This window comes from Colossoma macropomum, unplaced genomic scaffold (genome assembly GCF_904425465.1).
Source record: "Colossoma macropomum unplaced genomic scaffold, Colossoma_macropomum, whole genome shotgun sequence".
In the NCBI taxonomy this organism is placed as follows: domain Eukaryota; kingdom Metazoa; phylum Chordata; class Actinopteri; order Characiformes; family Serrasalmidae; genus Colossoma; species Colossoma macropomum.
Genome location: NW_023494799.1, coordinates 31988612 through 32013672, shown reverse-complemented (window position 1 = coordinate 32013672; position 25061 = coordinate 31988612). Strand labels below are relative to the sequence as shown.

The window sequence follows — 25061 nt, the reverse complement described above, 5'->3', positions numbered from 1 at the left end:
TCCTCTAGATGAAATAAAGTGTGTTTAAGATGTCAGAGGTGACAAAGTTATGGTCAAGACAAGGCCGAAATATAGAAGTATAGAGAAGTAGTCAGAAGTATGATGTGCAAGCAGATACAAAGTTCTATTTAGGGGTAAAATAAGCAGAGATGTTTCCAATTTGTTGTCATTATTTTTGACTACTGAGGAGCCAAAAACAGTCAAATGTTTGTTGTCCATTTTACAAATGCGTTATTTTGGCTATTGAGGAGCTAAAGAGCAGCTTTGATACTTTGTCATCTCCAGATTGTCATACCTGAACAGTCTACACAAGGATATTTTATTGCTTTGTAAATTTCACGGAAATTTTCAGGAAAAGCACATTTTTGCCTTATGTGCATGTTTCTATGTATTTAAGTGAGTATTTGACTTTTGGTGGAATTTCTTTTTCTTACCTAACATATAGAAACTGACATCAATCAGCGAACACGTTTCACTTTGATAATCGTGAACTTTTCCCAGACTTAGCAGACGGTCTCCGATCTGTCTGTTCCAAGTTTTGGTAGTAACCTCCTATTTCTGAGTCATTGATCCTTGAGCAAAGGATCTCTCTCTTTTTTAAACGAGCACAATGGCCTTTCTCACTGCAGTATATGAAGTCAGTCCTTCTCCAATATGTGGAGGAATCCGAAGGGAGTTGACCTCTTGAGAAGTCACTCCATTATCGTGACTCAATGGAAGCGGTGACCCTTGAAAATCTGTGTTATGTTATACCAAGCTGATTTTGGGCAAATGGGCTCTGAAACGTCTTGAGTTTCATTGTTTCTCATAGCCATATTGGCCTAATTATCTTCAGTGGCTACAACATGAGTGAATAGGCTGAGTGTTGAATGCTAAAATTTACTCTGCATCATCAGAATTATCAATAGTTCATATAGTGCTCGTGTATGTTGTCTGTGCTTGTGTGCAAGTAGTGGTGGCACTCAACAATTCAGATTTTTAGTTTCAGTAATGGGAGATCACAAAAACGTAGTAATCTACATTGTATGTCATTGCAGTGCTTACGGTTGCATTGAACAAACATTTCAAGATATATAAAAACTAAATAAATAGTAAGTTTTTTTTCTGGAAGTGTTGTTTCTGTCTGGTTACCACAATAGTGTGTAAAGTTCCCTTTGGTGTAATTTTATAAGAACAAAATGGGCCAGTCAAACAAGCAATGTCAGGGTTGTAAGCCATTCTTAGATATATCCTTATTAATGCTAACTTAAAAAATGATATTGAATTTTATCATGATATTGAACTTTTTCATTACCACTCAGCACTTATTTTCTGTTTGTTGTTCCATTTTTTGATTTATTTAAACAGACAGTGCTATCCCCCATGCTAAGTATTATTTCTATCTCTCCAAAGAGCAAACACACATAATTGCCTCCATAAACCCAGACCAGCGGAACACTAATATTTTTGTTTTCTCGTCTGCTCTGAGAAAGCTCTCCACCAGTCGCGGAGTGATTTGTCCTCGGGCAATTTTTGTGGCCAGCATCTCTCTCTCTCTCTCTCTCTCTCTCTCTTTTTCTTTCTTTCTCTATCTCGCTCTCCCTTTCCCTCTCTCTCTAAACCCCCGCTGTAGTGGCTGGCTCTGCTGAAGGGTACACGATTCCTGACCACATGGGACCGCTCATCAAAGAGACGTAGATAAACTCCATATGGGACACAGGATACCATGTAAGACCAGGGCGCCATAAGACGCGTGTGTCAAGGTGAACGCTTGCGTTCAGAAAAGCGGCCGTTCGGGAAATATTTCTCCTCTGGCTTAAACAGGAAAAGGCATGTAAACTTATACAGAGAACCCTCGTCAAATCTTAATGCATTAAAGCAAAGTTGTCAGTTTGGTTATTAACAGTGACAGCCCAATATGTTGTATGTCTGAAAATGAGTGTACTGATTAGGTCACTCGAGGAATGCAGTGGAGATCACGGAGTCGATTGTGAAAAATTTGAAAAGGAAGTTAAAAGTAGGGATTTTTCATACGAGTGTCACAGACATAAGAATAGAATAGAGCTCTTAATGAACTGGGGAAAGAGCTTGTTAAAGAAAGATGGTCCTGTGAGAGCAGGGAACCATTCTGAGAAACTGAGAAGCTGGTTTGGAGGAGAAACGTTGGTGTGAGCTTTGAACTGACTGTGTTAATATGTAGTTTTTGCAGCCTCATGTAAAGAGTCAGTTGCATTCATGCATAGTTCAGCATTGATGCTACCTTAGGTTAGAGATATTTAAAATCTTCGCCTGAAAATTTACCTTTGTCAAATGCGAAGCTGGTGAAAGTACACCTAAGACTGATTTAAGGTAAGTAGGTTGTGCTTTAATTCAAAGATGTTATTTTCAGTGCTTTATTAGTATCTTAATATTAATAGCTTAAAGAGCCGGAAATGTGAAATGGTGCATTGTAGACAAATTTATCAATTAAGATTTCTTAGTTGTAGGAACCAGGGGTTGCAATGTCTACAAAGCAGATATAGCCATTTTAATTAATATCCAAAGGGATTAATGAACCGACACAAGTTGTCTGAGGTTTCGTATGTAATATTTAATGGTTAAATAGTGGTAATTATTAAAAAAGTTTTAACGTTTTAACTTGCATGCACACATGAAGGTATTTTTTAAAAAATGCATTTAAGAGCATACCTTAAAAGTCATCTAATATGTCTGAGGTTGGCTGGGATGCTCACCAATATCAGTAAAAAAAATTCATTTGAATATTGGAGCCTTTGCAAAGACCAATATCACCAAACAGTTGCTAAACAATATATTGCGCAGCTCTATTCTAAGGCAGTTTGGCTGGTAAAATGAACTCCGATTCATTTCCGTCAGTAGCTAATTCAGCAGCTCAGTGAGATTTAAATGAACAGTCAGCTGCAGGGCTCTGGGGAAGGGCATCAACCGAGGCATGAGGAGAGGCCCTCATCAACCGGAGACAATCAGGCATCAAGCACCATCTAATTACAGTGAATGAAATCAGAGAGGCCCTGTCTCATGAAAGGACATCACACACCAAGAGACGCCGCGAAATCAAAGGTCCGCGCGCCACCAGGGGCACCAGAAGCTCATCTTGCTATGAAATGTGATGGGTATCCATAGCACCTCTTGGCATGCTTTGATTCAGGACTTAATTAATTCCTGAAGGGATGGTGTAACCGGTTGATCCTCTTCGAAGTCTTAAAGAACTTTTGACAGCAGCAAGCTTCGGATTTGTACCCAGCAATACAAATGTATCATCATCACTTTCAGTCCAGATAGAATCGTACACATCTCAGACAAACGCTTAATGGCAGAAAATCCCCTGATGACTAGCGAGGGTCGGCTGCATGGCTTCAAATGAGCTATCTGTATTTGAGCATGCATAACAATTTGGGACTGTGTTGTTGGGCACTTGAGATTGTTTTGAAGGAACAGTCAAATGCATAAAAAGCTAAAAAGGTATGAGGGTTCATTTCCATGAATCTGGGCCTTTGGGTACCAACTAATGTTTGCAGAACGGCATAAAGTTCACTTTGCGAGAAGCAGAACAGAACAAAATAGTTCTAGACATTTTTTTAGCATACACTCTTAAAAGCAAATAAAGTTCTTTGGAGCAATGCCATAGAACAGGGTTCTTCAGTTCCAGTCCTGGAGGGTCAGTGTCCAGCACAAGTTGGTGATTTATCTGCTCAAGCACATCTGATAATTACTAAGAATTAGTTGGTGCATTAAATGCTAAAGACCAGTCCCTTAAGGACTGGAATTAAAGAACCTTGCAACAGAACCACTTTTGATTACCTAAAATAGTGGGTAGTGGAATAAAATATTATTTTAAATTATTTTTGCAGATGTGAGACGGTAAAAACCCTTTGTAAGGTTTAAAGAACCTCTATACCAATTAGGAAGTTTCCTAGAACAGTGCATCCAAGCCAGCAACCATGTAGTAACCCTTATTTTTAAACTGTGTCGAGTACAAAAACTCAGGAAACAGCATTCATTAACCTTATTATTGCAAACTTAAGTAGCATGTGATACTGTGATTCATCTAGAAAATATTGTGATGTTGATTTTGACAATACCATCCAGCACTATTTACATTATGGAGATTCAGTTATCGTGAGAGAGAAAGCTCTGCTGGGGCGACACAACCCTTGATGGCTTATTTGTCCAAGTAGTGGTGCTCCAGAGCAGGCTAACCAGGCCTGTTGCCTTCACAGGGGCATGTTCTTCATTAGATTCAATACCAGAGAGATGAAATTGAAAAGCCGCTGAAATGCAGCCAAGCCACAGACTCCTAACAGGCAGACTAGAAGACAGGGCTCGCATATGATGCCCTGGATAAAAGCTCCATGTGTTAGCCGTTAGCAATCAAAAGCACTCTTACAATCAGGCTTTGGGTCAGGGCCCGGCTGGGTTTGTCCCGTCCCGGAAAGAGGGATGGCTGGGGGACAGCTGCGGTCGCATCCTTCATCTTCCCAACACTTGGAAGTTTTAGGTTGTAATAGAGTAGCCCATACAAGCCTGTCTTGGGCGTTTATCTTGTCCACGTCCAGTAATGTGGTTTTTTAAAGTGAATTCAGCTGGGTAACCATGCTACAGTTACGCATGCTAAGTTTAAGGAAAGGTCAAGACTAAAGCAGGTGGCTGGATAAATCATACTGACATTCTGTTCCAATAAATGTTCCATCCCGTGAGTGCAGCATCAGAATATAGAAAGGATGAAGTGATCATTTTTTGGTCAACGTGGTTCTGTAGTACAGCAATCATGCAACTTTTCGTACAGAAGTGTGGCTCAGAAATTATAGCACACATAGAATGTTTAGTCTTCTGTTTATAATTCTGGCTATAGGATAAAGACCAAGCAGATGGCAGGAAGAAATATGCTTATAAATCTCAAGGTAAAAAAAGTAAAGTTAAAAGTTGAAGGTTGGACAATATGATGAAATGTTATTTATATAATCACTATCATGACAATTTGCATCATGATGCACTTTTCTGAGTATATCTAAAAAGAGTGTCATCAGTCTAGAAAAGTGAACCGTTGCATGTCTCTTGAAGAGACAGGCAATACTGAAACCTTGAGTATCAGTCAATACTGGTCCAATATCTCTTCTTTAAAAACTTCTGAGCTTTAAAGTGAGCTTTTTTTAAGTGAAGTATTTCACTTAAGATGAGCATCTAAAAGTAGGTTATCATACTGAAATTATTCAGACACTCTACCACCCCACAGGAAGAAATGCACAGAACATGTAAATGTGTACTTTTTCAGGATAGATTTGTTACAGGATTGGATTCATTTCTTACTTCGGCTGAAAAGGTTGTAGGTAGGGCTGTAGGCTTACCTTTTTAGGTTACAGCACTGGTGTAGCCGCACAACAAGAAACACATCTCAACTCATGTTTTATTATTCGACAATAGCTGAGGGAAATCAGTAGGTTTTCGTGTTGAGTGAGAAACAGAGGCTGCCTATTTAGATGAGTTAACAGATCTAACCATTACAGCACTGGGTGGTGATGAGGACTCATCTTCTTACAGGTGGAGGATTTGCCAACATGTTAGTTTGTCAGAGAAAAATAATTTTAATGTTTATCTGTGTTCTCAGTCACGTCCTTAACCCTGTGTTCTTGGTAATGAGCTCATGTTAAGGCACTTGTAATTTGTGGTAGCACAGCATAACATATATGATTGCTTGCAAAAAAGGTGATCTCGGCACATTTTACAGTCCTTAACAGTCCATTTTACAGTTAAACCATTATAATTAGTTTACAAATTTGAACTTATGCTACAAATCATGAATCATGAAAATGTCTAAGTATGTAATGTTGTATTTTTTCGCCCCACGTTTACGAAAAAACTGTGTTTGACAGCCAGCAATGTACCCAGCTGAGGATGAGTGAGACTCCTCTATCTCTTAAAATGTCCTCCTCAAGTGGATGGCAAACTCTTAAAAGAGGAGTCTAGTGTGTGGTGAAACAGTTGACTGGCCACTTCAGTGGTCAAACACAGACAGGCGAGGACATTTACAGCACAGGCTGGCTGTTAAACCACAAGGGTCTCTTAACAACACCATTTGGCTACTGGATCAAAGGTAGCCATGTAAAAGAACGAGAGGCACAGCGGTTGAAGCAATAGAAGGTTTCCTCGAGGATTTGCTCTTAAGGCCATGCCTGAAGGCAGGAGTAACGTGTGTCTTCTGTGCCATGTAAGCTGGTGAAATAGCTGTGCTTGGTACATCGGAGCAGTAATAATTGTGGCGGCTGATCCAGAGACAGCATGGATCCTCCTATAAGAAATTCCTTTGCTGAAGTTCAGTGGGGGCTATAATCGCAACATCTGTTTGACATTGGCCAAACCCAAGGAGATCACCCACAGGATATTGCACTTACCAGCGGGGGGTGTGATCCTAGCCACAGGGAACTCTCTCTCACCTCATCCCCCCATTCAGAACCAGGTCCACATGCCTAACCCTGTGGGAGCCAAAGTCAGCCCCCTAGCTGACCCTTTGACTCAGTAATCCGCACATACAACCTGAACTGTGCCTCAGTTACCCACTTCAGTGGTCTTATTTCAATGTGAATCTCTGTATGTCGACTGAAAATTTCTATGTCACATAATTTAAATTATTGTTATCGTATTAACCCCTTAAATGGCCAGAGCCCACCAGCAGGCACAAAGTTTTATTACACACTTTTATAACCTAAGAACAGCTTAGCCAGTTTGCATTGAAGTCCCTGTAGTTACTGAATAATAAGCCTGGGATTTTAAGGGGTTAATGTTTTAGGCCTTTACATACAGACTGGGATTTATTTGTGTGATTTATTCGGTTCAGTTTTTGCAATTTTTCGCAGGTAACACAAACTCAATCGACCCATCACTGTTGTCTTTCGCGTTGGCATGGCCCATAACAAAGTTGACAGATCGGCTGTTTCCCAGCAACTAGAACTTTTTTGACAAACTAGTTTGTTCTTTGCCTTGTTACTCATAGTACTAGAATGTCCAAAAGCAGCTCAGACTGAGTTTTGGACATTCAATCAATATGAGGAAGCGCTAATAGCGTTTCAGCTACTGAATGAGGTGGTGAAACTCTCCATTCTTCTTTCGCTTTTCTTACCTTTTCTTTTTTCTCTATCTGATTTGATCATTATGTTTTTACACTTGTAGTCATTCTTCTGTTTTTTTTTTCACAGTGTGAATATTTTTAAAGATTTTTTTAGATATTTGATGCTAAAAATGTTATCTGTATATTTCACATGTCCGTGTTGTATATTTACCTTGGTGTTTGGTATGTAACAACCTTTAGAAAGACTGCTTAGTATGTAAGATGCAGTTATTGCTAGTGATAGCCAGTGAAATTATTCACACTTGTCACTCATTGAAGCAAGCACAAAACATCTGTGAAAATGGTTCATTATAAATGTACAGTCAATTCCACATTTGTGTTGGTAAGTTATTTTGTGCGTACAGTCTTATTTTGCAGAAAGGAAACCATCCTTGACAAGTTTTTGTCATTATTTGAGATCACAACAAATGTAAATAAGTAGTAAGTATAGCATCAAACTTGGGGGTACATAATGTAAATTCATTGTAGATTACATTATTTATGTCATTAATTGTGTAATTATGTAATTACACTTACATGGTATAAGCAAAAGGACAGTAATAACTCAAATTCTAGGGAGTATTAAATCTATTCCTTCTCCGGTCAGGATGAATACCAACACCTGTACCATTTCAGAGTAATTCCATTTCATGCAGTCAAGACATCCTCCCCAACAATCTTTCAGCAACCTCATGACACGAGAGAGTCCGATCAAGTGAATGTGACTCTTGGTAGGCGTTCAGTTACATAAGACCATTCCTTCTACTTGACAGTGTTCAAAATAGGAATAGAATAGGAATAGAAGGATTCTCCTAGCTGCGCTTACGAATGTCAAACCCATGCTGTGGTGGTAAAGTTAAAGTTTGACCTCCCATCTTGGACGGGTCGTGTTTTTTTTTTTCTCCCTTTAGTGCATATGTAAGTATCATTAACCCAGCCTATGTACCATAAGAGCGAGCTTTGCTCCGACTCATCTGAACGACCGCACCAGACGCAAGGAGAGAGAGAGAGAGAGAGAGAGAGAGAGAGAGAGAGAGAGAGAGCACTCAGTGCGTTCTCTGGGATTTCGCTATGTGACCTTTCAGTGTTCTGTCAGAGCCATTTGTTTGGCCGACAGCTCGTGCTGTAATTACTCAGCATGATGGGTTGTGGGTTGCTGTAAGTAATCCTGCGTGATGAGCCAAACGGCTCTCCAGAAAGCTCAGCGCACCTGGAATATGGAGACATCCATTTCATCAGATGTGGAGAACGCCTCTTTCTCTTTCTCTCCTTATCCCCCCACTGTCTTGGATGGGTTGAATTCAAGGTACTGGGGCCCCCACATTCTCTCTTCCAGCAGAAGATGCTAATTCTGAACCGTATAGCACAAGGCTATTTCCGCTGCACATTAAACATTTCTGACACGTTTTGATTAAGTTATATGACCACAAACTACTTGGTCATAAAGTATGCAGACATAATGAACATTTGTTCTGGATTCCTCATGCATATTTCTCTGAACTTGAGTGTGTAGAATGTTTGTAGCTTGGCTTAGCTGTGTTAAGCTTTTCCTTGCTAAGTTAAAATTGAAAAATAGGGCACAACTTTGAGTTCGCTGTGGTGTAGTTTTGTTCAAATCAAATGGAAAATAATATTTTTATCTCCACCGAAGTACATTTTTTTCAGATAAAGCAAAATTTATGCTAGCATGTATATCTCTGTTCAGTTTCTGTGCTAGCTTAAAGGTTACAACATCAGATTCTATATGTTATCAGCTTATCAGCACAGTGCAGTTAATAATGAAGTATTTTAATGTCTTTATTTTCACAGTCCTCTTAAAGAGCCCAAAGAGAGACATCAGTTTAATACCGCGAACAGCCTTTGAATTTACTTTATGTCTAACAGCTGGGCTTTGTCTGAGGTAATGGACAGCGTTTCACACAGGAAATGGGCTGGACTACATGTTGGCCCCCTCACTCTGTCTCTGTGGGGTGGGTTATCTCTCCATAACGCAACAGCTGGCCACCTGCGAATGAAGCACTGCTAACCTTCCAGCGCTTCAGCAAGCCGACGAGCTAATAGAGTATTCATCAGCGGACGTGGAGGCCAGGCAGGCACACGCTCCATGAACTCTGTTGACACACTGACCTATTTGCAACATCTTAAAGGGGAATTCCTCTGAATGTCTGAATTTCTGCACAATTAAATTGTTAAGACGTAAAGTAATTCAAAGTGGTTTGATGTGAAATGCTCTGAAACTCACTAAGCCAGAATTGTTCACAGGGAATTGATCTGGTGATCGTAACCAGACATCCACAGCATTTAATGTCTTTAAGGTCCCTTTCAGAAAGTTATTACATGTAATGATTATGAATACGCTGCCCGATGCTTGACACATTGTCTACTAACAGTTTTCAAGAAGGTTTTAGGCTAAAGTGTGTATTTTAAAATCTGTTTATCATGGTGAAGTATGTTCAGTCCCCAAAGGAAGCTGTTTTTGTTTTATTTTTTCAGATTTACCACTATTCTGTCATTATTAACATTACATATAGAAGCTCAGAAGGCATGTGTAAGTTCACTTGGATAGCAAATAAATTATCTACATTTGTTGTGTTGCTGTAGATATAACTCCTGGTTCCTATCACCACCACTACAAAGAAATCGAGTCGATACATTTCTTCACAACAAATCCTTTCACATTTCACATGTTTACATCTCAACCACAGATTTTTTTTGTACAGTTGTTGAAATTCCCCTTTAAATGCAGGCCCTCTTACATGTTTTCTCTTGACAGATTTGAGATGGTCCCACCTGTCTATATCTTTGAGCCTGAATAGCAGAAGTAGAAGATTCTCAAGATCTTCAAACAAGCTGACTCTTTGATATGTGTTTGCATTCCTCTCAAGTGTTCTTTTAGAGGATTTTGGAGGGTTCGGATGAGAAGGGGGAGGTTATGAACAGAAGCAGTGGGCCTACAGAGAGAGTACAAGGTGCTAAAACAAACATGTCATTGATTTAAACACAATGGTCCCTTGAATGGGAGAGAGTTAAGTTCAGAAGTTGTTGTTCTCCTCAATTATCTTTTCCTAAAGCCTCCTATTGTTAGTTATCATGCCCAGCTGAATGACTGTGTGCGTACCTAAAGGCAGTGATAGCTGACAAAGGAGGGTTGGAGTTAACTGCCCAGTATGTGGCCCTGCTGTGCGTCGAGGGTTTTTTTAATATGCTAACAAGAACCGTTTTGAGTTCTATGGCTAATGACTAAATCCTTCTCATTTGTTTAATCCTTTGCTTTGTCTGAAGCATACTGAGAGCATTTTACACGTGTGCATTAGCTAAAGGCTCGGTATAGCAGCATTATTAATGAAGTGAGAAATCACTCGTGCTTGAGCTTAATCAGCAAGCAGGCCAAAAACGACCAGATCACACACATTCACACCCTCTCACTATAATGTCCTGTTAGCACTTGACATGGAGTGGCACTTCTTCTGTCGGGGTATTCAGAGATCTGGCGGCTTCTGAACACAATGATCATTGGCCCTTTAGTAAGGGCCCATGAATGACGCCTGTTATTTCAGCGGGTATAATTAATGAGCCTAAGTCTTTAGGCTGACTGCTGGCTCCTAATGAGCCCTCCGATGCTGTGGGGATTTTCTCGCCGCTAGAATAGCACCGCATTCACAGGACACATCCGTCTCCACCAGGGCCCACGAAGGAGAATAGCCGCCTCACACCTGTTAAGCCCCTTCAAAGAGAGTCGGCAGCCTCAGCTGGCCCAAAGAGCACACAGGCCTGTCCGTCAGGTCCTTTCACGCCTCTTTTTTGTATTCTTAAGCCTGAAAAAATAGAGCCATGATTTGGAAGCCCCCAGCGGTAAATGGTCTATGCGAGCTGAGTATGAATAAGAGGAGGTTATAGATTGTTGTTTGAATTCCTTAGTCTTTGTGCGCATTATACTCTTTGACCGTTTAGAACGCAACCAACTGAAAATATGCACACAAAACGTTTTTCACGTGTTTGTTGTGAAGGGTAGATTTTCGTAGGCTTTTACAGATCGTGTTGTTACAATGAATTTGAATTTGTGCCGAACAATATATTGCTTTTTAATTGCAATATGAGCTTTTGCAATACTGATATCACAAAAAGTTTCAATATATAAACATACTTTTTAAACCTTTGATGGTAAAGTTTTTCGTACAGAGAGATTAATGTTCTCTTACATCCTGAAGAACATCAGATAGTCTAGATGAGTTTGTGCAGGTGTTCTGTGAAATCTGGTTTTCCAACAGTGGTCCATACTTTTGGTCCAAGTACAGGCCAGTCTTTAACCTAAGCCCTAATTGAATGGTAAAACAGTCCATATTGATTGGGCTTAAAGGGAAATAATTTCTGCATAATATAATGGTTGAGATGTAAACAAAGTTATTCAGAGTGGCTTGATGTGAAATGTTTCATTCTAGAGAAACCTGCAGAGTCAGAGTTGTTCACAGCGGTGATAGGAACCAGACGTCTGAAGACATCACAGAAAGTTATTACATGAAAAGGTTCTGAATATGCTGCTTGACGCCTGAGACATTGTTTTATGACAGATTGGAGAATAATTTGGCCTTTTTTATATAAAAAAAAAAAAAACATTCACAATAAGAGATACATGCAGGACATTGTCAGACAACATAGTTCCCCAAGGGAAACTTTCATATTTACCCCTGTTTTACCATTATCAACATTACATATTAAAAACTTGTGTACGTTCACTAATGGTTTTGTATAGCAATAAAATCACTATGTCTGCATTGTAGCCCTCAAAACCCCTGGTTGCTATCACGACCAATGTAAAGAGTCTGCAAGTTTCTCGCCAACGCACTATTTGACATCTAACCACTCTGAGTGACTTCACATCTCAACCACTGAATTATGCAATATTTTTGAAATATCGGTGGAATTCCCCTTTAATGGTAAGGTGTTTCTCACAGAAAGGGAAGGGTGAAAGCTTGTCTGTTTCTGAGTGCTGATTTGATTTTTATCATTTAAATAAGACTAGGGTGCCTGAAGAGCTAAAACATCAGTACCCTTTATTTCCTTCATTCTAAAGGCATGAATTGGGTTTGTGACACATTTATTGAGGCATGTCATGGGTCTTATGAAAACAACAGAAGTTCTAACTTCTGACTATTGATTTAACACTTTTAGAGGGCAGTGGTGAGTAATGTTTGTTTATTTGAGCTCCAGCTGTTTCAGTCATCAGTTGGGAGCTACAGCTAGGAAGCAAAATAGCTAATCTGCCAATTTGGCAACTTGAGGTCTAAAATATTTGTATACAATGATGAAAAAAGCAATTAAATTTTCAATTTGCATTTATTCATGTGGCAATTAATTTAAAAGATCATGATCGTGACAGGCCTAGTAACATCTTTCATATTGAATATGAGGTCTCTTGGGTGGATCTGATTTACAACATGTAAACAGTTTGTAATTCACATTACAGCATGACCCAACACAGGCGTAGCTTCCACTGGAATGGGGGGGTGCTTAAGTAAACGGGTGCCCCCCCTTTTCAAAATCCAGTTTTTGGACTATTGATCAGGATTAGTCTTTATCCCGCCTCCTCTTCCTCACTTGGCTCATCACCCATCTCTCGGCAGCTGACTGATGACAGAAAATAACAAAAAAGTGCCTTTGTTAGCTGTTTACTGTCAGAGCCATCTGTCTGTTTGCTCTTTGACACCTGTATTATCCAGTCATATGCTGACTCCTGGGTCACCGTGGTGGCCAGGGGCAGCCCCATGTGGACCAGAGTGCCCTAAGGGAGTCTGGGATGGGGGTTAGTGAGGGGACAAGACGCGCTATGATTGCCCGTTAGGTCTCACATGCTCTTCATGGACTTAGGCAAAGTTAAGTATTGGGATTTTATCTGCTGAAGTGGTTATTGTATTGTATTGGAGGTCACTGGACCCACATTTGATCATTCGTTTCAAATTCCTTGGAACTCTTTCCGTTACGGCTAGACTGATATGAGCATTTTGTCACTGACTTTAAATAGCTTCAGACAGCCATTAATATAGGCTGATATAGTTTCATATGGTCAAAAGGTAAAAAATGTATAAAAAAAATTATAACAGTGCCTCACTGACAAATATGATCCTCTTGACTGTTATTATGAAAACTATTAACTGTGTGAAATGTAAGACAATTATAGCCTCGACCTATCCGCCTCAACTAAAGAAAGACAGATGCTCTCTTGATGGAATGTGTGTTCAATATGAGATGATTAGGTAAGGCCCATATTCAGAAACTGAGTTGCTGGCGTCCAGTGTTACATTTGGTTGTTGTTCAAAATAGCATCGTATTCCTGAATTACTTGTAAAACATTTCAAGTGACGTTATCTGCTGTGATAAATCACTGAAACTTTAACGTCATCTTCAGATCATATCATTGGCAGAATGATATATTGGTCAGGTCTTACTAGTGCTGGCCTATATTGATAAATATATTGTCATTATATTTCCCAAATATATCACTGTATCAAGTTATTTGATATTTCAATTTGCATTAATAAAGTTAAAGCTATTTTTCAGATATGCTGCAATTGTCAATCAAATGACGGAGCTCAAGAGTGCCGTCACCCAGAGTGTCTGCCAATACCAAGAACACTCTGGGCCAAGAACCTCCACAAGACTGATTTTAAGAAGCGATAGTGTTGTTCTAACACATGAAAAACAATCTAAGTCAAGACCTCTTTTCATAAACACATTACAGGATTTGTTGAGCATTTTTCGTATGACTGATTTGGCCACAACACTTCTGAGCTCCGCCCTCATTTGGTCAGGCAGCTGTTCCAGCCTTGGACGAGGCTCCGGGAGCGTTGCTCTTTGAAGCCGTCACAAAGTGCGGGCCTCAGAACGGCGGGGTTAGAGACAGGATATCAGCGACGGCACTCTTGGCCCAACAAAAAGCAAACAGATGCCACCGAGCCGCACGAGTGTGGCACCTCCCTTAATCGGCTTACCTTGAGTGAAAAAAAGAGAGAGATAAGAGATGGATGAGTGAGTAAACGAATAAAGCCGTTGTAGCCCGCCAGGATGCAGCACTGAATCATACGGAATAAAGCTGTAACGCTCGTGCGCCATTTGGTTGCTGTGACCTGGATGACCTGTGCATGAGATGAAGAAAACTTCTGTCTCTGACACAGTTTTTATATAGTGCTTCGGTCCTTTTGAAAGTTAAGGACATTTCCTGGATTACAAATAATACACTTTATTTTTCCAACCAGTGTTTTTATTTTGAACCCATATGATTCAATGCTACATTTCCAGTGCCTGAATCAGTTATCTGTCTGCAGATATTTCAAAGAAAGTAAAAAAAGTGAAAAATGCTGCTTGCAAAAGTATTTAAATCCCACACATTAATATTTGGTTTGTACTGTATATATTGTGCCTTTATTTTATATGTATCTTTTTGCTGAAGATGTAGATCAATTAAATTCTTTAGCCTTAATGTTCTTCTGCTGGAGCTTCTCGCCTTTTTTTCTCTTAATTTTCAATAAGATTGACAAGAGAAAAGGGACAAAATCTGTACTCTGTGTTCTCTAAGTCAGGTTATCACTTTAACTCACCTAGGCACTGTTATATCATTGGCTCATGAATTAAGAGGTTGAACAGTAAGTACAGTGTGACTGGGCTGCTTTCAGTTAAAATGAGCAGTTTGGTGTGGTGGTTTGATTTTATGAGGCTGATCACCTGAGAAAAGTTGCACAGAGCTCCCTCTGTTGGAAAGAAGTGTAATGGCATCTTCTCTATCTGAAGATGCTGAGCACTGCATTGTCACTTTATATGCTTCAGTGTATTTTTAATACAACCTTATGGTTGGGTTGTCACCATAACTCAATCATACTTGATTACTTGATTACCTGATACACAAAAATGATTAAAATTTACCTGTTGGACTCACTCACCTATGTATTTTTGCCACATCATCTTTTTGCATATTTTTAAGCCTTCCTAGTATATATTTTTTCAGCAAAATATTCTGGAATATTTGAAAAGCTAGGCTTTGGTTTGGTTTGTTTTTGTTCAGTTTGGTCCATTGTAAGCCTTTTTTAAATCTTGATTAATTATAAAAATAATTGATTGGTTACTCAGTTACTAATATGATCAATATGTCATGATGCACAGTACTCATCACAATATTTTGGCACAATGCTGTAGAAGTGCTACATTTAAAATTGCCCACCTATGTTGCCCATCCGAGACCCCTGTGTGTCCATCCTTCAGCTTTGTCAGGTCAAAGTAGTTGGATATGTTTCTAGATGCATCAGGCTGACCCTTTGCTTGACTGACCCCCCTCTCTCTCTTCTTGCTCATCTCAAACAGAATCAGCCAGAATGGAGAGCAGCGCTTCCACAGCCGCTGAGAAGAAGGAGTGTAAAACAGCCAGCCTGGACAGCAGTGGCTTCAGCGAGCTGCCCAAAAAGCCCTCACCTACGCTCCTGACTAGAGGTACAGCTGCCGTTTCACTCCCTCACTTCATTAGTGTTGCTTTACTAATAGACTTGTAAAAGGCGCCCTTAGAGAAGAATTCAACATTGGAGTTTTGACTGTGCGTGTCCACATGGACAAGCTGACACTTATCTCTTTCCCTGTGGCTTACAGTGCAGGCCAGTAGAGGCCTGCAGTGCACTATACATCACAGACTCCAAGGACATAAAGCAAACAGATAGGACTCGTGCATAAGAGTACATGTATGAAATATACATTTTCAAAGATAAGATTCTGTCTGGAGAGAGGAGACTCATGGCTTTAATCGGCCAGCCAAAAGTCCCTCAGGAGTCAAAGGTGAACCTCAGTGGCGCTCTGATAGGAATCCTAATACATCTTACTATGAGTACTCTTCATTAATACTGAGAAACTGGCCATCCCCCAGACAGGCCTCTTCCGCCAGAAGCTACACTATTAAAAATAAAAAGGGTTCTAAAGGGGTTCTTTGGAGCGATGCCATGGATCCACCTTTGGGTCCCTCAAGAACCTTTGAATGATTGATTCTTCAAAAATATATATTATAGTTAGTAAAAGTACAGAAAACCTGCCTTTTGGCTTTTGTTGTAAGATTTGAGTCAGTGTGTTTTCAGGGAAACTCGTCTATGGTAGTAGAAAGAGTTTACGTTGAAAAAACGGCAGGATAAAGAACCATCCATTGAAAGGTAACCAAAAATACAGGGCTGTGCAATGTGGGAATATTGTTGGTGGTGCTAGGAGACGTTAATTCTTTGTGAATATGTAATAAAACACAGTCACAGGCGTGCAAAAGAACTCTCTGTGTAGTGTAAACATTTCCATTCAAATAAGTTATCAAGTGCTAGTGCGCATTGTAATTGTAGTCGGTTGTGTAATTCGGGAACTATGTGCTTATATTTACTATAAAAGGCATGTGCAACATTGAATGTTTTACCACATTTCCCCACAACCACCAGAGAACATCCAGATATTTGTAAACAGTGGGTCTTGCGATGTACAAAATGCAAGTTGTTCAGTTTGGGCCTGTAACGTCATATGTACAACCAGCAATGATTTGGAATTTTAACATGTTTGTGCTGAAAAAAATTAGGTGTCCCAAAAACGTCTGGATTCAGAAGCTAAAGCACCCCTCTGGCTTCAGCCTTTGCTATCTTTAACCTATGTCCCTTTTTAGAATTAGCTGATTAAGTTAAAACTCACATACTAAACAACACTGAGCTCACGTTTATGTAGCAAAATATCCATTTTAAAATCTGTGACACAAAATCCTGCTGGTGTGGGTTCTGTCGGTATTTTGCCTCATTTAATCATGCGAAAAATTAAAACCTTAATCTGGATTATTACAGAAAAAATACATTATTTTTCAAATTGCACATTATAATCCAAACCTTTTGCATACTGCTACAGTTTTTTTACAGTTAAAATGACAAATTGTTCCACTGATTGGAATTAGATATTATTTAAAAGAATTATTTTATAGCTTTTATTTCAGTGCTACAAAATTTTCATTTGTGTTACACCACTGAAACGTAGCACCAGTGCTACCTGCTCAAAAAGTTTGCATTCATTGAAATGGCTTTTGTATGGCAACACTCCAAAGAACTGTTTTACACCTTTATTTTCAAGAGTGGGCTGAACAGGTGATGGGACAAGTGTTGAGACTGTAATGAAAAGTTACAGCAGAGGGAGGAGGAGTAGGAGGGGAGAGGGTGGAAAGGAGAGAATAAGAGAGCATGTTTCAAACATGTCTGCAGGAGAGTTGATGAAAGCGACGAATAATGAGGCTGAAAGACCTTGTTCTTACCTCCAGAGTATAAACGCTATAAATTAGTCAAAATGGCAGCCCGAGCAGTGGACGACACGGCCCTTGCGAGATTGACAAAGACGCCAGTTGAGGGCTACTTTTTGAAATGGAAATAGTGCTTGTGAATATCAGGCGTTTTTTGCATTAATGAAGTTTGGTGGCCTGCCATAATGAAGGAAAGAAAAAAGCCATGAATTGTTAAAGCAGTCTGAAATTAATTGTTAAAGAGTTTGGAAGTGGCCCACACAGTGGAAACATGACAGTTAAATGGCATTACTTATGTAGAAGGCCTAGTAATAATATTGATTGTATAATGTAGGTATATTAGGATATGGTGAGGTATTTTTAAATATAACAGTGTGATTCTGGAGGAGAAGGCAAACTGAATATAATCCTGCATCATATAGAAACTGGCTTTTGAAATATTCTGCTTAGTAGTCCTTTCTTCTTTTGATTGGACCTACAAATGCTCAAACCAAAGGTAAATTCAGGACCATTAAGTTGTCATTCATGCCCAGGCCGAATTTAAAGCCAGTTAAAGTAGCACAGTACCATAATGGAATTTGAGGTAACACACCTAACATACACAGTAAACATCAGTGTATGCCAAAGGTGAGCAATAATTACAGCTTGAAACTGTGTCATGTGTTTTTGGGCAGTGCACACTTCCCTCTGTGTTGCGTTCTTGTGTGTCCAGAACCCAAGGGTGGGGAGAGAGAGTGAGAGTGAGCGAGCATGTTTTAAACATGTCTGCAGGAGAGTGATGAAAGCGACGAATAATGAGGCTGAAAGACCTTGTTCTTACCTCCAGAGTATAAATGTTATAAATTAGTCAAAATGGCAGCCCGAGCAGTGGACGACATGAGATTGACAGAGATGGCAGTTGAGGGCTACTTTTTGAAATGGAAATAGTGCATTTGATTTTGTGGCGTTTTTACAAATTAATGAAGGAGTTTGGTGGCCTGCCATTATTAAGAAATGGTCATTAATTGTTCAGTAAAGAAATGCATGGAATTGGGGCATTTGGAAAATGACTATTAAGGTTTCAAAGTTTTTTGATTCTGAATAGTGGCCTGTATGCTGAAAATGTTTGAATACTCTTTTAAAGATTCTGACCCCTTTAGAGTCAGAGTCTTTATTTGCCAACTACCAGACGTACAAGGAATTAAAAAAAAATATATAGAAAAAAGATATATACTCTGTACTGTGTGTACATATATTTATATACTCTGTCTATATATATATATATATATATATATATATATATATATATATATATATATATATATATGTGTATGTATAATCACCGTCGGGACAAAACTTTGATAGAATTTGAATGTTGTGTCAAAATTTCATGATGTATGTACCAACGGAAGTGGCCCAAAATTACTTGGAAAAAATATTTTCTCTTTAAATTCCATTAAAATGTAAGTGTGTGTGGGGGTATGTGTGAGTGTGTGTGTGTAAAGGTATCTCTGTATTAGCTATTATATCAAACAAAGTACACATCCTCCACAGAGAAAATTCTGCACATTTTAACACACAGTTACTGCTTATATGCTGAATTTAGCATGCTGGAAAAAAACTACATAAATGTAGTCTGTGCAAAAATTATGACACATTTTTTATTTAAACCTGGAAATAAACAACAGAAAGTTTTAGAAACATACAAAAATTAAAACCAAAAAAGTTATGACAATTAATATTCAAAATTGTGCACTTATTCCAACGTTCTACATCAAGGTCTTTGTACAGAAACAGTAAACCATACGTTTTGAAACTTGAACAAAAAAAGCAAGTACAATTCATTGTTCCATGATATGGGCCCCTTAAAGTGCATGGACAAAAGAAGCTGCTGGAAGTGGCTTCAACATCATAAGATTCATAAACAGTTATTTGGCTATATAATGACTATTTGGCTATTTAATGACTCTTAAAAATAATAAACAAACACATCTTACATATTTCTGGGCGAGAAAGGTGAGTGTTGTGATTTCCGCTTTCTCTTAGTAAAGAAGCAGATGCATGTTTAGTGCATTAACCAGTAAATCTCCTTTACAATGAGTGTCTTGTTAGAAAGGAGCGTGTTTCAAATCTGAGCTAATGGTAATTAAAACGACATCTGATCGCGCCCAGAGCTGAAATCATAAGCTTAATATGATCCGGCCTGCTTATTGAGTCTCAGTGGCACAGCTGAATGAGGCCGATTCAAACCCACATGCTGAGGTCATGTGTTTAAGTGGCCTTGGTGAGGCAGGAGACTTTGCACACTGATCTGCTCTGGTTAAGCCCCCTCAGAGCAGAACAGAATTAAGATTTTGTTCTGTTCCTGCTGCCCTATACATTCCCATAGTCAGACTGAAGAGAAAGTGATGAGGGTCAGTCAGCTCCAGATGTGTATGTGGGTGTACCGACAACTAAAATTCCTCTCTCTAATAACTACTCAGCTTAAATATTAGCTTCTTCAGTCTCAGATGTCTTTACGTGGTGATTGGAACCAGTGGCCACAATGCCTACAACCCCAATAGCCATTTTATTTACTATACCAAATGACCAGTAAAACTACACAAGTCTTCTGGGTTCTTATATGTAATGTTGAAAAGTTTAAAATAGTGGTGAATCCTAATAAATAGGTTCAAATCACACTAGCACTGCTAAATTTCATGCTGAGTGAAAAGCAATAGTGACACTGAAATATTTGCATTGGTTTTTGTCTGCTTGACAATGTTCTCTCTGGTTTTATATTTACGGTACTTAACAGGCGCTCTTAGCCAGAGCGCCTTACAGTTTGATCATTTTACACAGGTAGGCGAAGGTAGTATTAGGAGTCTTGCCCAAGGACTCTTACTGGTATAGTGTACGGTGCTTACCCAGACAGGGGTTGAACCCCTGTCTATAGCGTAGAAGGCAGAGGTGTTACCCATTACACTATACCAACCAGGGAAGAAAGGGAAGAAGGGAAGAAAACAAAATGAAACAATCCAATAAAATGAAGCTTTGTCAGGTTTGTTTATTCTTAGCAAAAAAAGAAAATAGCAATTGAATTATAGCAGTAGCGAAAGGTTCTTTAAAGCACAGGTTGTCCAACACAGAGAACAACCATTTACCTGTGCAAGTTGGTTCTTTGAGCTGTTACAGTTCTATAAATAACCATTGCCTTTACTAAAAAAACTTTTCTTTTAATGATATTCGTTTTTAGTACTCATGACGCATGGGTTCTGTAACTTTATTAACAAAACTTGAATATCAACAAATACTGTGATACCATGAAGTATTAAGACATTAAATTGCATCAGTAACATCCAGCACTAGTTTTTTGTCCTACATCCTGTATCTCACATAGAAAAACAGCGAAAAGCTGAACGTTGCACTCTAAATTCCACCCAGACTCCGAGTGGACGGCTCTGCGCTGCCCTTGTTTTCCCCTGACCCCTATTGGCCCTGCTCTCTGGGAGAAAGAATCGCAGTGCTGCAATCTAAATAAACAGAGAAGCCTCAGCCGCCATGGGATGGGCAATAGCATCCAGGTCCCGCGTGAGCGCTAAAGAGCCTCAGCTGTCTGCCAGCACGCCACGACAGGGCAATTACTTATCACAGTAATCCCTATTATTATTCCGCCTTCCAGACGCTGATAAGTGAATATGCAGCGAGCACGGAGCAGCGCAGGCCCCAGAGACGAGGGTCCTTGAACCGGGGTGCGTGTTCCGCCGAAAGGCGAGACGCTTTTAATATACAGCCCTGTTACAGGGCTTTATTGTCAGCATGTGCTTTACAGCAGGCCGCAGGCTTCTTGTCACCTAAGTCATGCCCACCTCAGAGCATCGGCCCGGCCGGCTCTATTAAACCCCCCTTCTGTTTTATGCCCCTGTCCAGCGTTATTTATTCTGAACAATTTCCTCTCTATCAAAGAACACGGCTAATGCAGACTTTTAATATGTTATTTACACATAAAAAAAACACCCACCCAAACTATTTGCAGCTCCCGATGGAAAACAAATGGGGCGGCCTCCAACACTCCCCCCTCGCTCCCGTTATATCTGAGTTTAACAATCTGGTTTGCTAATAGAACCATTTATCACGGGGACCGGTCATTTGTTTTACGTTAGCAGGTCCTGTCCCCCCGGCTCTCTATGGAAATGCTGGTGTATAATGAAGCGGGCGCAAGTCACTTTGTTTAAAAGTGAAAACAATGCCCGGAGTCAATTAACGCGGGACCAGGTGTCTGCTCCCGTCCGTTTTACTGGACGCTGGGATTCCGGCTGCAAGAGGCTGCCGCTGTATTTATGTGCAGGTTACGAGGAAGGCTGCTTTGAAGTGGCACCTCCTGTGTGGTTTATAGTGGCCCAGGCCAGCGCTGGCCTGCTTCAGCAGCTCTGCCCGGCCCTCAGCGCAGCGCCGTCTACTGCTCTTTATTAATGAAGCTAAACGAGCGCCACAATCTCTTCTGACAGCACGCATCTGTCTGGGGCAAGCAAGAGAGAGAAACACGAATGAGAATCTGCCAGTGTTCACACCTCGCAGTGAACACAGTTCAGAGGCTGCAGGTTTTTTGGAGTGGTTTGAACTGCAGCCGTTGCATTTTGATGCCATTATAATCTCTGAAATGGAAAAGATGTTCTTAATATCTGTTAATGTAACAAAAACTAGAGTTTTTCTTGGTTTAAAAAGCAGAATATATTCACAGGGACCTTGTAGGTTGCATTGATATTCTTAAGACTCTGTATTTTCCTGAACATAAAAACAAGTAAATTTAATTTTTTATTCCCTAAAAAGAGCTGTTTTCCTTTTTGCCTCTGTCTTTCTGACTGCGGGTCCAGACCCCGGGCGAGTAGGCAGGCAAGTGGGCGGGCGGGCCGGCAGGCGCGGGCGTCAGCCGGTAATGATTTGATTAACTGGGTTTGGTGGCTTATGACATACATCATGGCCAAAGTGAGTGTGTGGTGTAGGAGGGAGATTGATGGGCTGAGGCGGAGCGTTGTTTCTGCTGAGTCGGGATGGCCCTGAGGGGAGCGCTCACACCAACGCTTACAGCGTCCTGGACACATCACTGGAGAGCATCCCACTACAGTCTGACACACTCAAGCACACTAGCTCAAGGACATGGACAGCAAGGATGTACAGTAACACCAATTTTCTCTTCAGTTTGATTAGCCTTGGGCCAATAATTAATGTTATTGAATTGAAGTGCTGGTGCTATGCAAATCATTGATCTTTTATTCTCTTTCACCCGCCACGTTATATTTTTGTTATTGCTTCACCTGTATTTAACCACTCCCTTTGTACAATTATTCTAATCTCTGGTTAATTATATAGGAGTGAAAGATGAATCATTTTAACATCACAATTTGAATCACAATCACAAAAAGAAAGCAATTTTCAAATCGCAAGACCTTCAATTTTAGTTAATATCCTACATTATTTACTACATTGAGCTGATGACATAAGGGATAATAAATGCAAGGAAAAGAAAAACGTCAACTGAACAAGAAAAAAAAAATTGTGTAGGGCTGCAAGCTTATCTTTTGTATTAGCACCACATGTTTGAAAACATGTTTTAGTGCTAAAAATAACCAAGGGAAATGGTTTTCGTTTTGGAAGAGTAGCAGAGGCTGCTTCTTCAGATGAGCTGTGAGCTAACACTACAGCTAACTGGTACATCATTTAATGCTGATGAGGACTCATGGTTTTCTTACAAGTGGTCTTTTCACCTCAGTGGACGATGTGCCAACGTGTTAGTTTGTCAGAGAAATGTATTGTCACTGTTTCTGGACCTGGTCAACATCTACTAGAGTAAACTCATGTTAGCGAGAAAGCTGTATTATCTCTGCCTTCTCAGTCATTGCATCATTGGAACTTATATTTTAGAGTAGCAAAGTTAGCCTCTCAATTTCCTGTAATGAAACGTAATGAATAACTGAATAGTAATTTCAGCATTCGGATACTGGCAAATACAGTAGTAGTAGTTAACTCAAGTACCTATGTATATCCCTATTAGTTGGCCAGTTTTTTCATTGATCATGACTTACACCCGCCTGGTGTACAGAACAAGTGCTAAAAGAAAAAAAATCTATACAATGGAGGCAATTATTTAAAGGAATCTTATCAAAATCACTTGTTTTCACAGCTTTTGTGTTAGCAGCATATATGGGAGACTGTGCATTCTTCAAACTCTTCTGAAGGGTCTCTTAGAGAAAGAGAAAGAGAGGGATAGAGCTGGATGGATGGTTGAGGGCTCAGTTGCGTAAATAGTTTTTTAAGAGAGGCTGCTTAGCGATAAGGACAGTTTCCTTTATCAACTGGACGAAGTCGCCGTGGCGACAGTGAGTAATTGACGGAGGCGGGCGGCGCAGCCTCACGGCCGGTCCCGGGCTGCCTGGGGAGCGCCCCAGGGGTCAGCGCGCTGGCAGAGAAAAATGTGTCCGAAAAAGCTCAGCGTCCACCTCCTACTACAAAAGGACAGCCACTAATCTTCCTGAGAAGGGAATTTCTCCCTCGCTTTTTTTCTCTCTTGCTCGTTCTAAATGAGGCTCCTCGTAGGAAAGGTTTATAGGTCTTGAGAGGCCCGCTCTCTTACACTCACTCTCTCTCTCTTTCTCTTTCTCTCTCTCTTTTCCTCTCTACCTCTCTTCATCTCTTGGCTTCCAACTGTTCCTGAAAAGTAGCCAGTTATGTAGCTACATTTTGGTCACTGCACTGTTGGCTGCTTGAACGGTTGAAAGTTATTACAGAGCGGATCAGCAGCATTACAGATGTTCTGCTGGAAATGCCGCTGGCCTCAGATGGAACACTCACCATGTTTGAGCCTCTTTTTTAACCCTTAAAGGGATACCTGATGTTGCTAGCAGCATGTAACCTCATTTCTTCTCGTATGCTTTTTTATTATGTTTTAGATAGGCCATCCCTCTCTATTATTTCTCAGCCTTTTTTTTTTTTTGGATAATTTACCAAAAGTGAAATGCCAATATTATAAACAATTACAAAAACAGTTAGAGGTGACTTGTTACCACTTTTTTCCCTATACAGACATGATATTAAAACCTTAAATATCAGCTGATATTGGTACTGGTCTAATATGTTTTTCTTTAAAAGCTACTAAGCTTTATAGTTAACTATTTTTACCTTCATTAATTTGGCCATCTGAAAGTGTGAAGTATTTCCACACGCATCTCTCATGCTTTCTTGAATAGGTAGATACTTGTTGTCCATACGTTAACTATAGGGTGCATGTGGCTACTATTAACACTAGTTAACACTGGAGATGCTCTGAAATTTTGGCCACCAAAAATTCTCAACCAAAAATGCTCCAAAATTGCACCTTTGGTTTACAGCTGAAAGACAAAAATGACTGAAAATTTTCACTGCATAAATGAAACTGGCCTATAACAAAGTATCAAACTCCTAAAAGGATCCAACACTTCACAAATTATTTCAATAGTAATGAAAATGAGAAATATTGATTGGACTGTTATATTGAAAAATGTTATTTTTACCCCTGCTGTTCTGTGCTGTTCAGTACAGATGCGTTCAAACAGCTGGAGCTACATTGAATCAACAGTGAAAATACCGGCCATTCTGTACATATTTTAGTAAGTTTACGTCAACTGTTTTTATTTACTGTCAGCTCCGTTTTGTCCTTTTGAAAGTTTTAACTTGATCAATAAAAAGTGT

The 25061-nt window shown here is 39.8% G+C and overlaps 1 protein-coding gene across 1 annotated transcript in view; it reads left to right on the top strand.

Annotated features, from left to right (window-relative positions):
* gli2b (GLI family zinc finger 2b) overlaps nucleotides 1-25061 on the top strand; it is a 107564-nt gene that overhangs the window by 2634 nt on the left and 79869 nt on the right. Inside the window, exon 2 of the mRNA XM_036587212.1 lies at nucleotides 15449-15574. Within this exon, the coding sequence (XP_036443105.1) occupies nucleotides 15460-15574 (115 nt within the window). The 5' untranslated portion in view covers nucleotides 15449-15459. The remainder of the gene's footprint in view (nucleotides 1-15448; nucleotides 15575-25061) is intronic.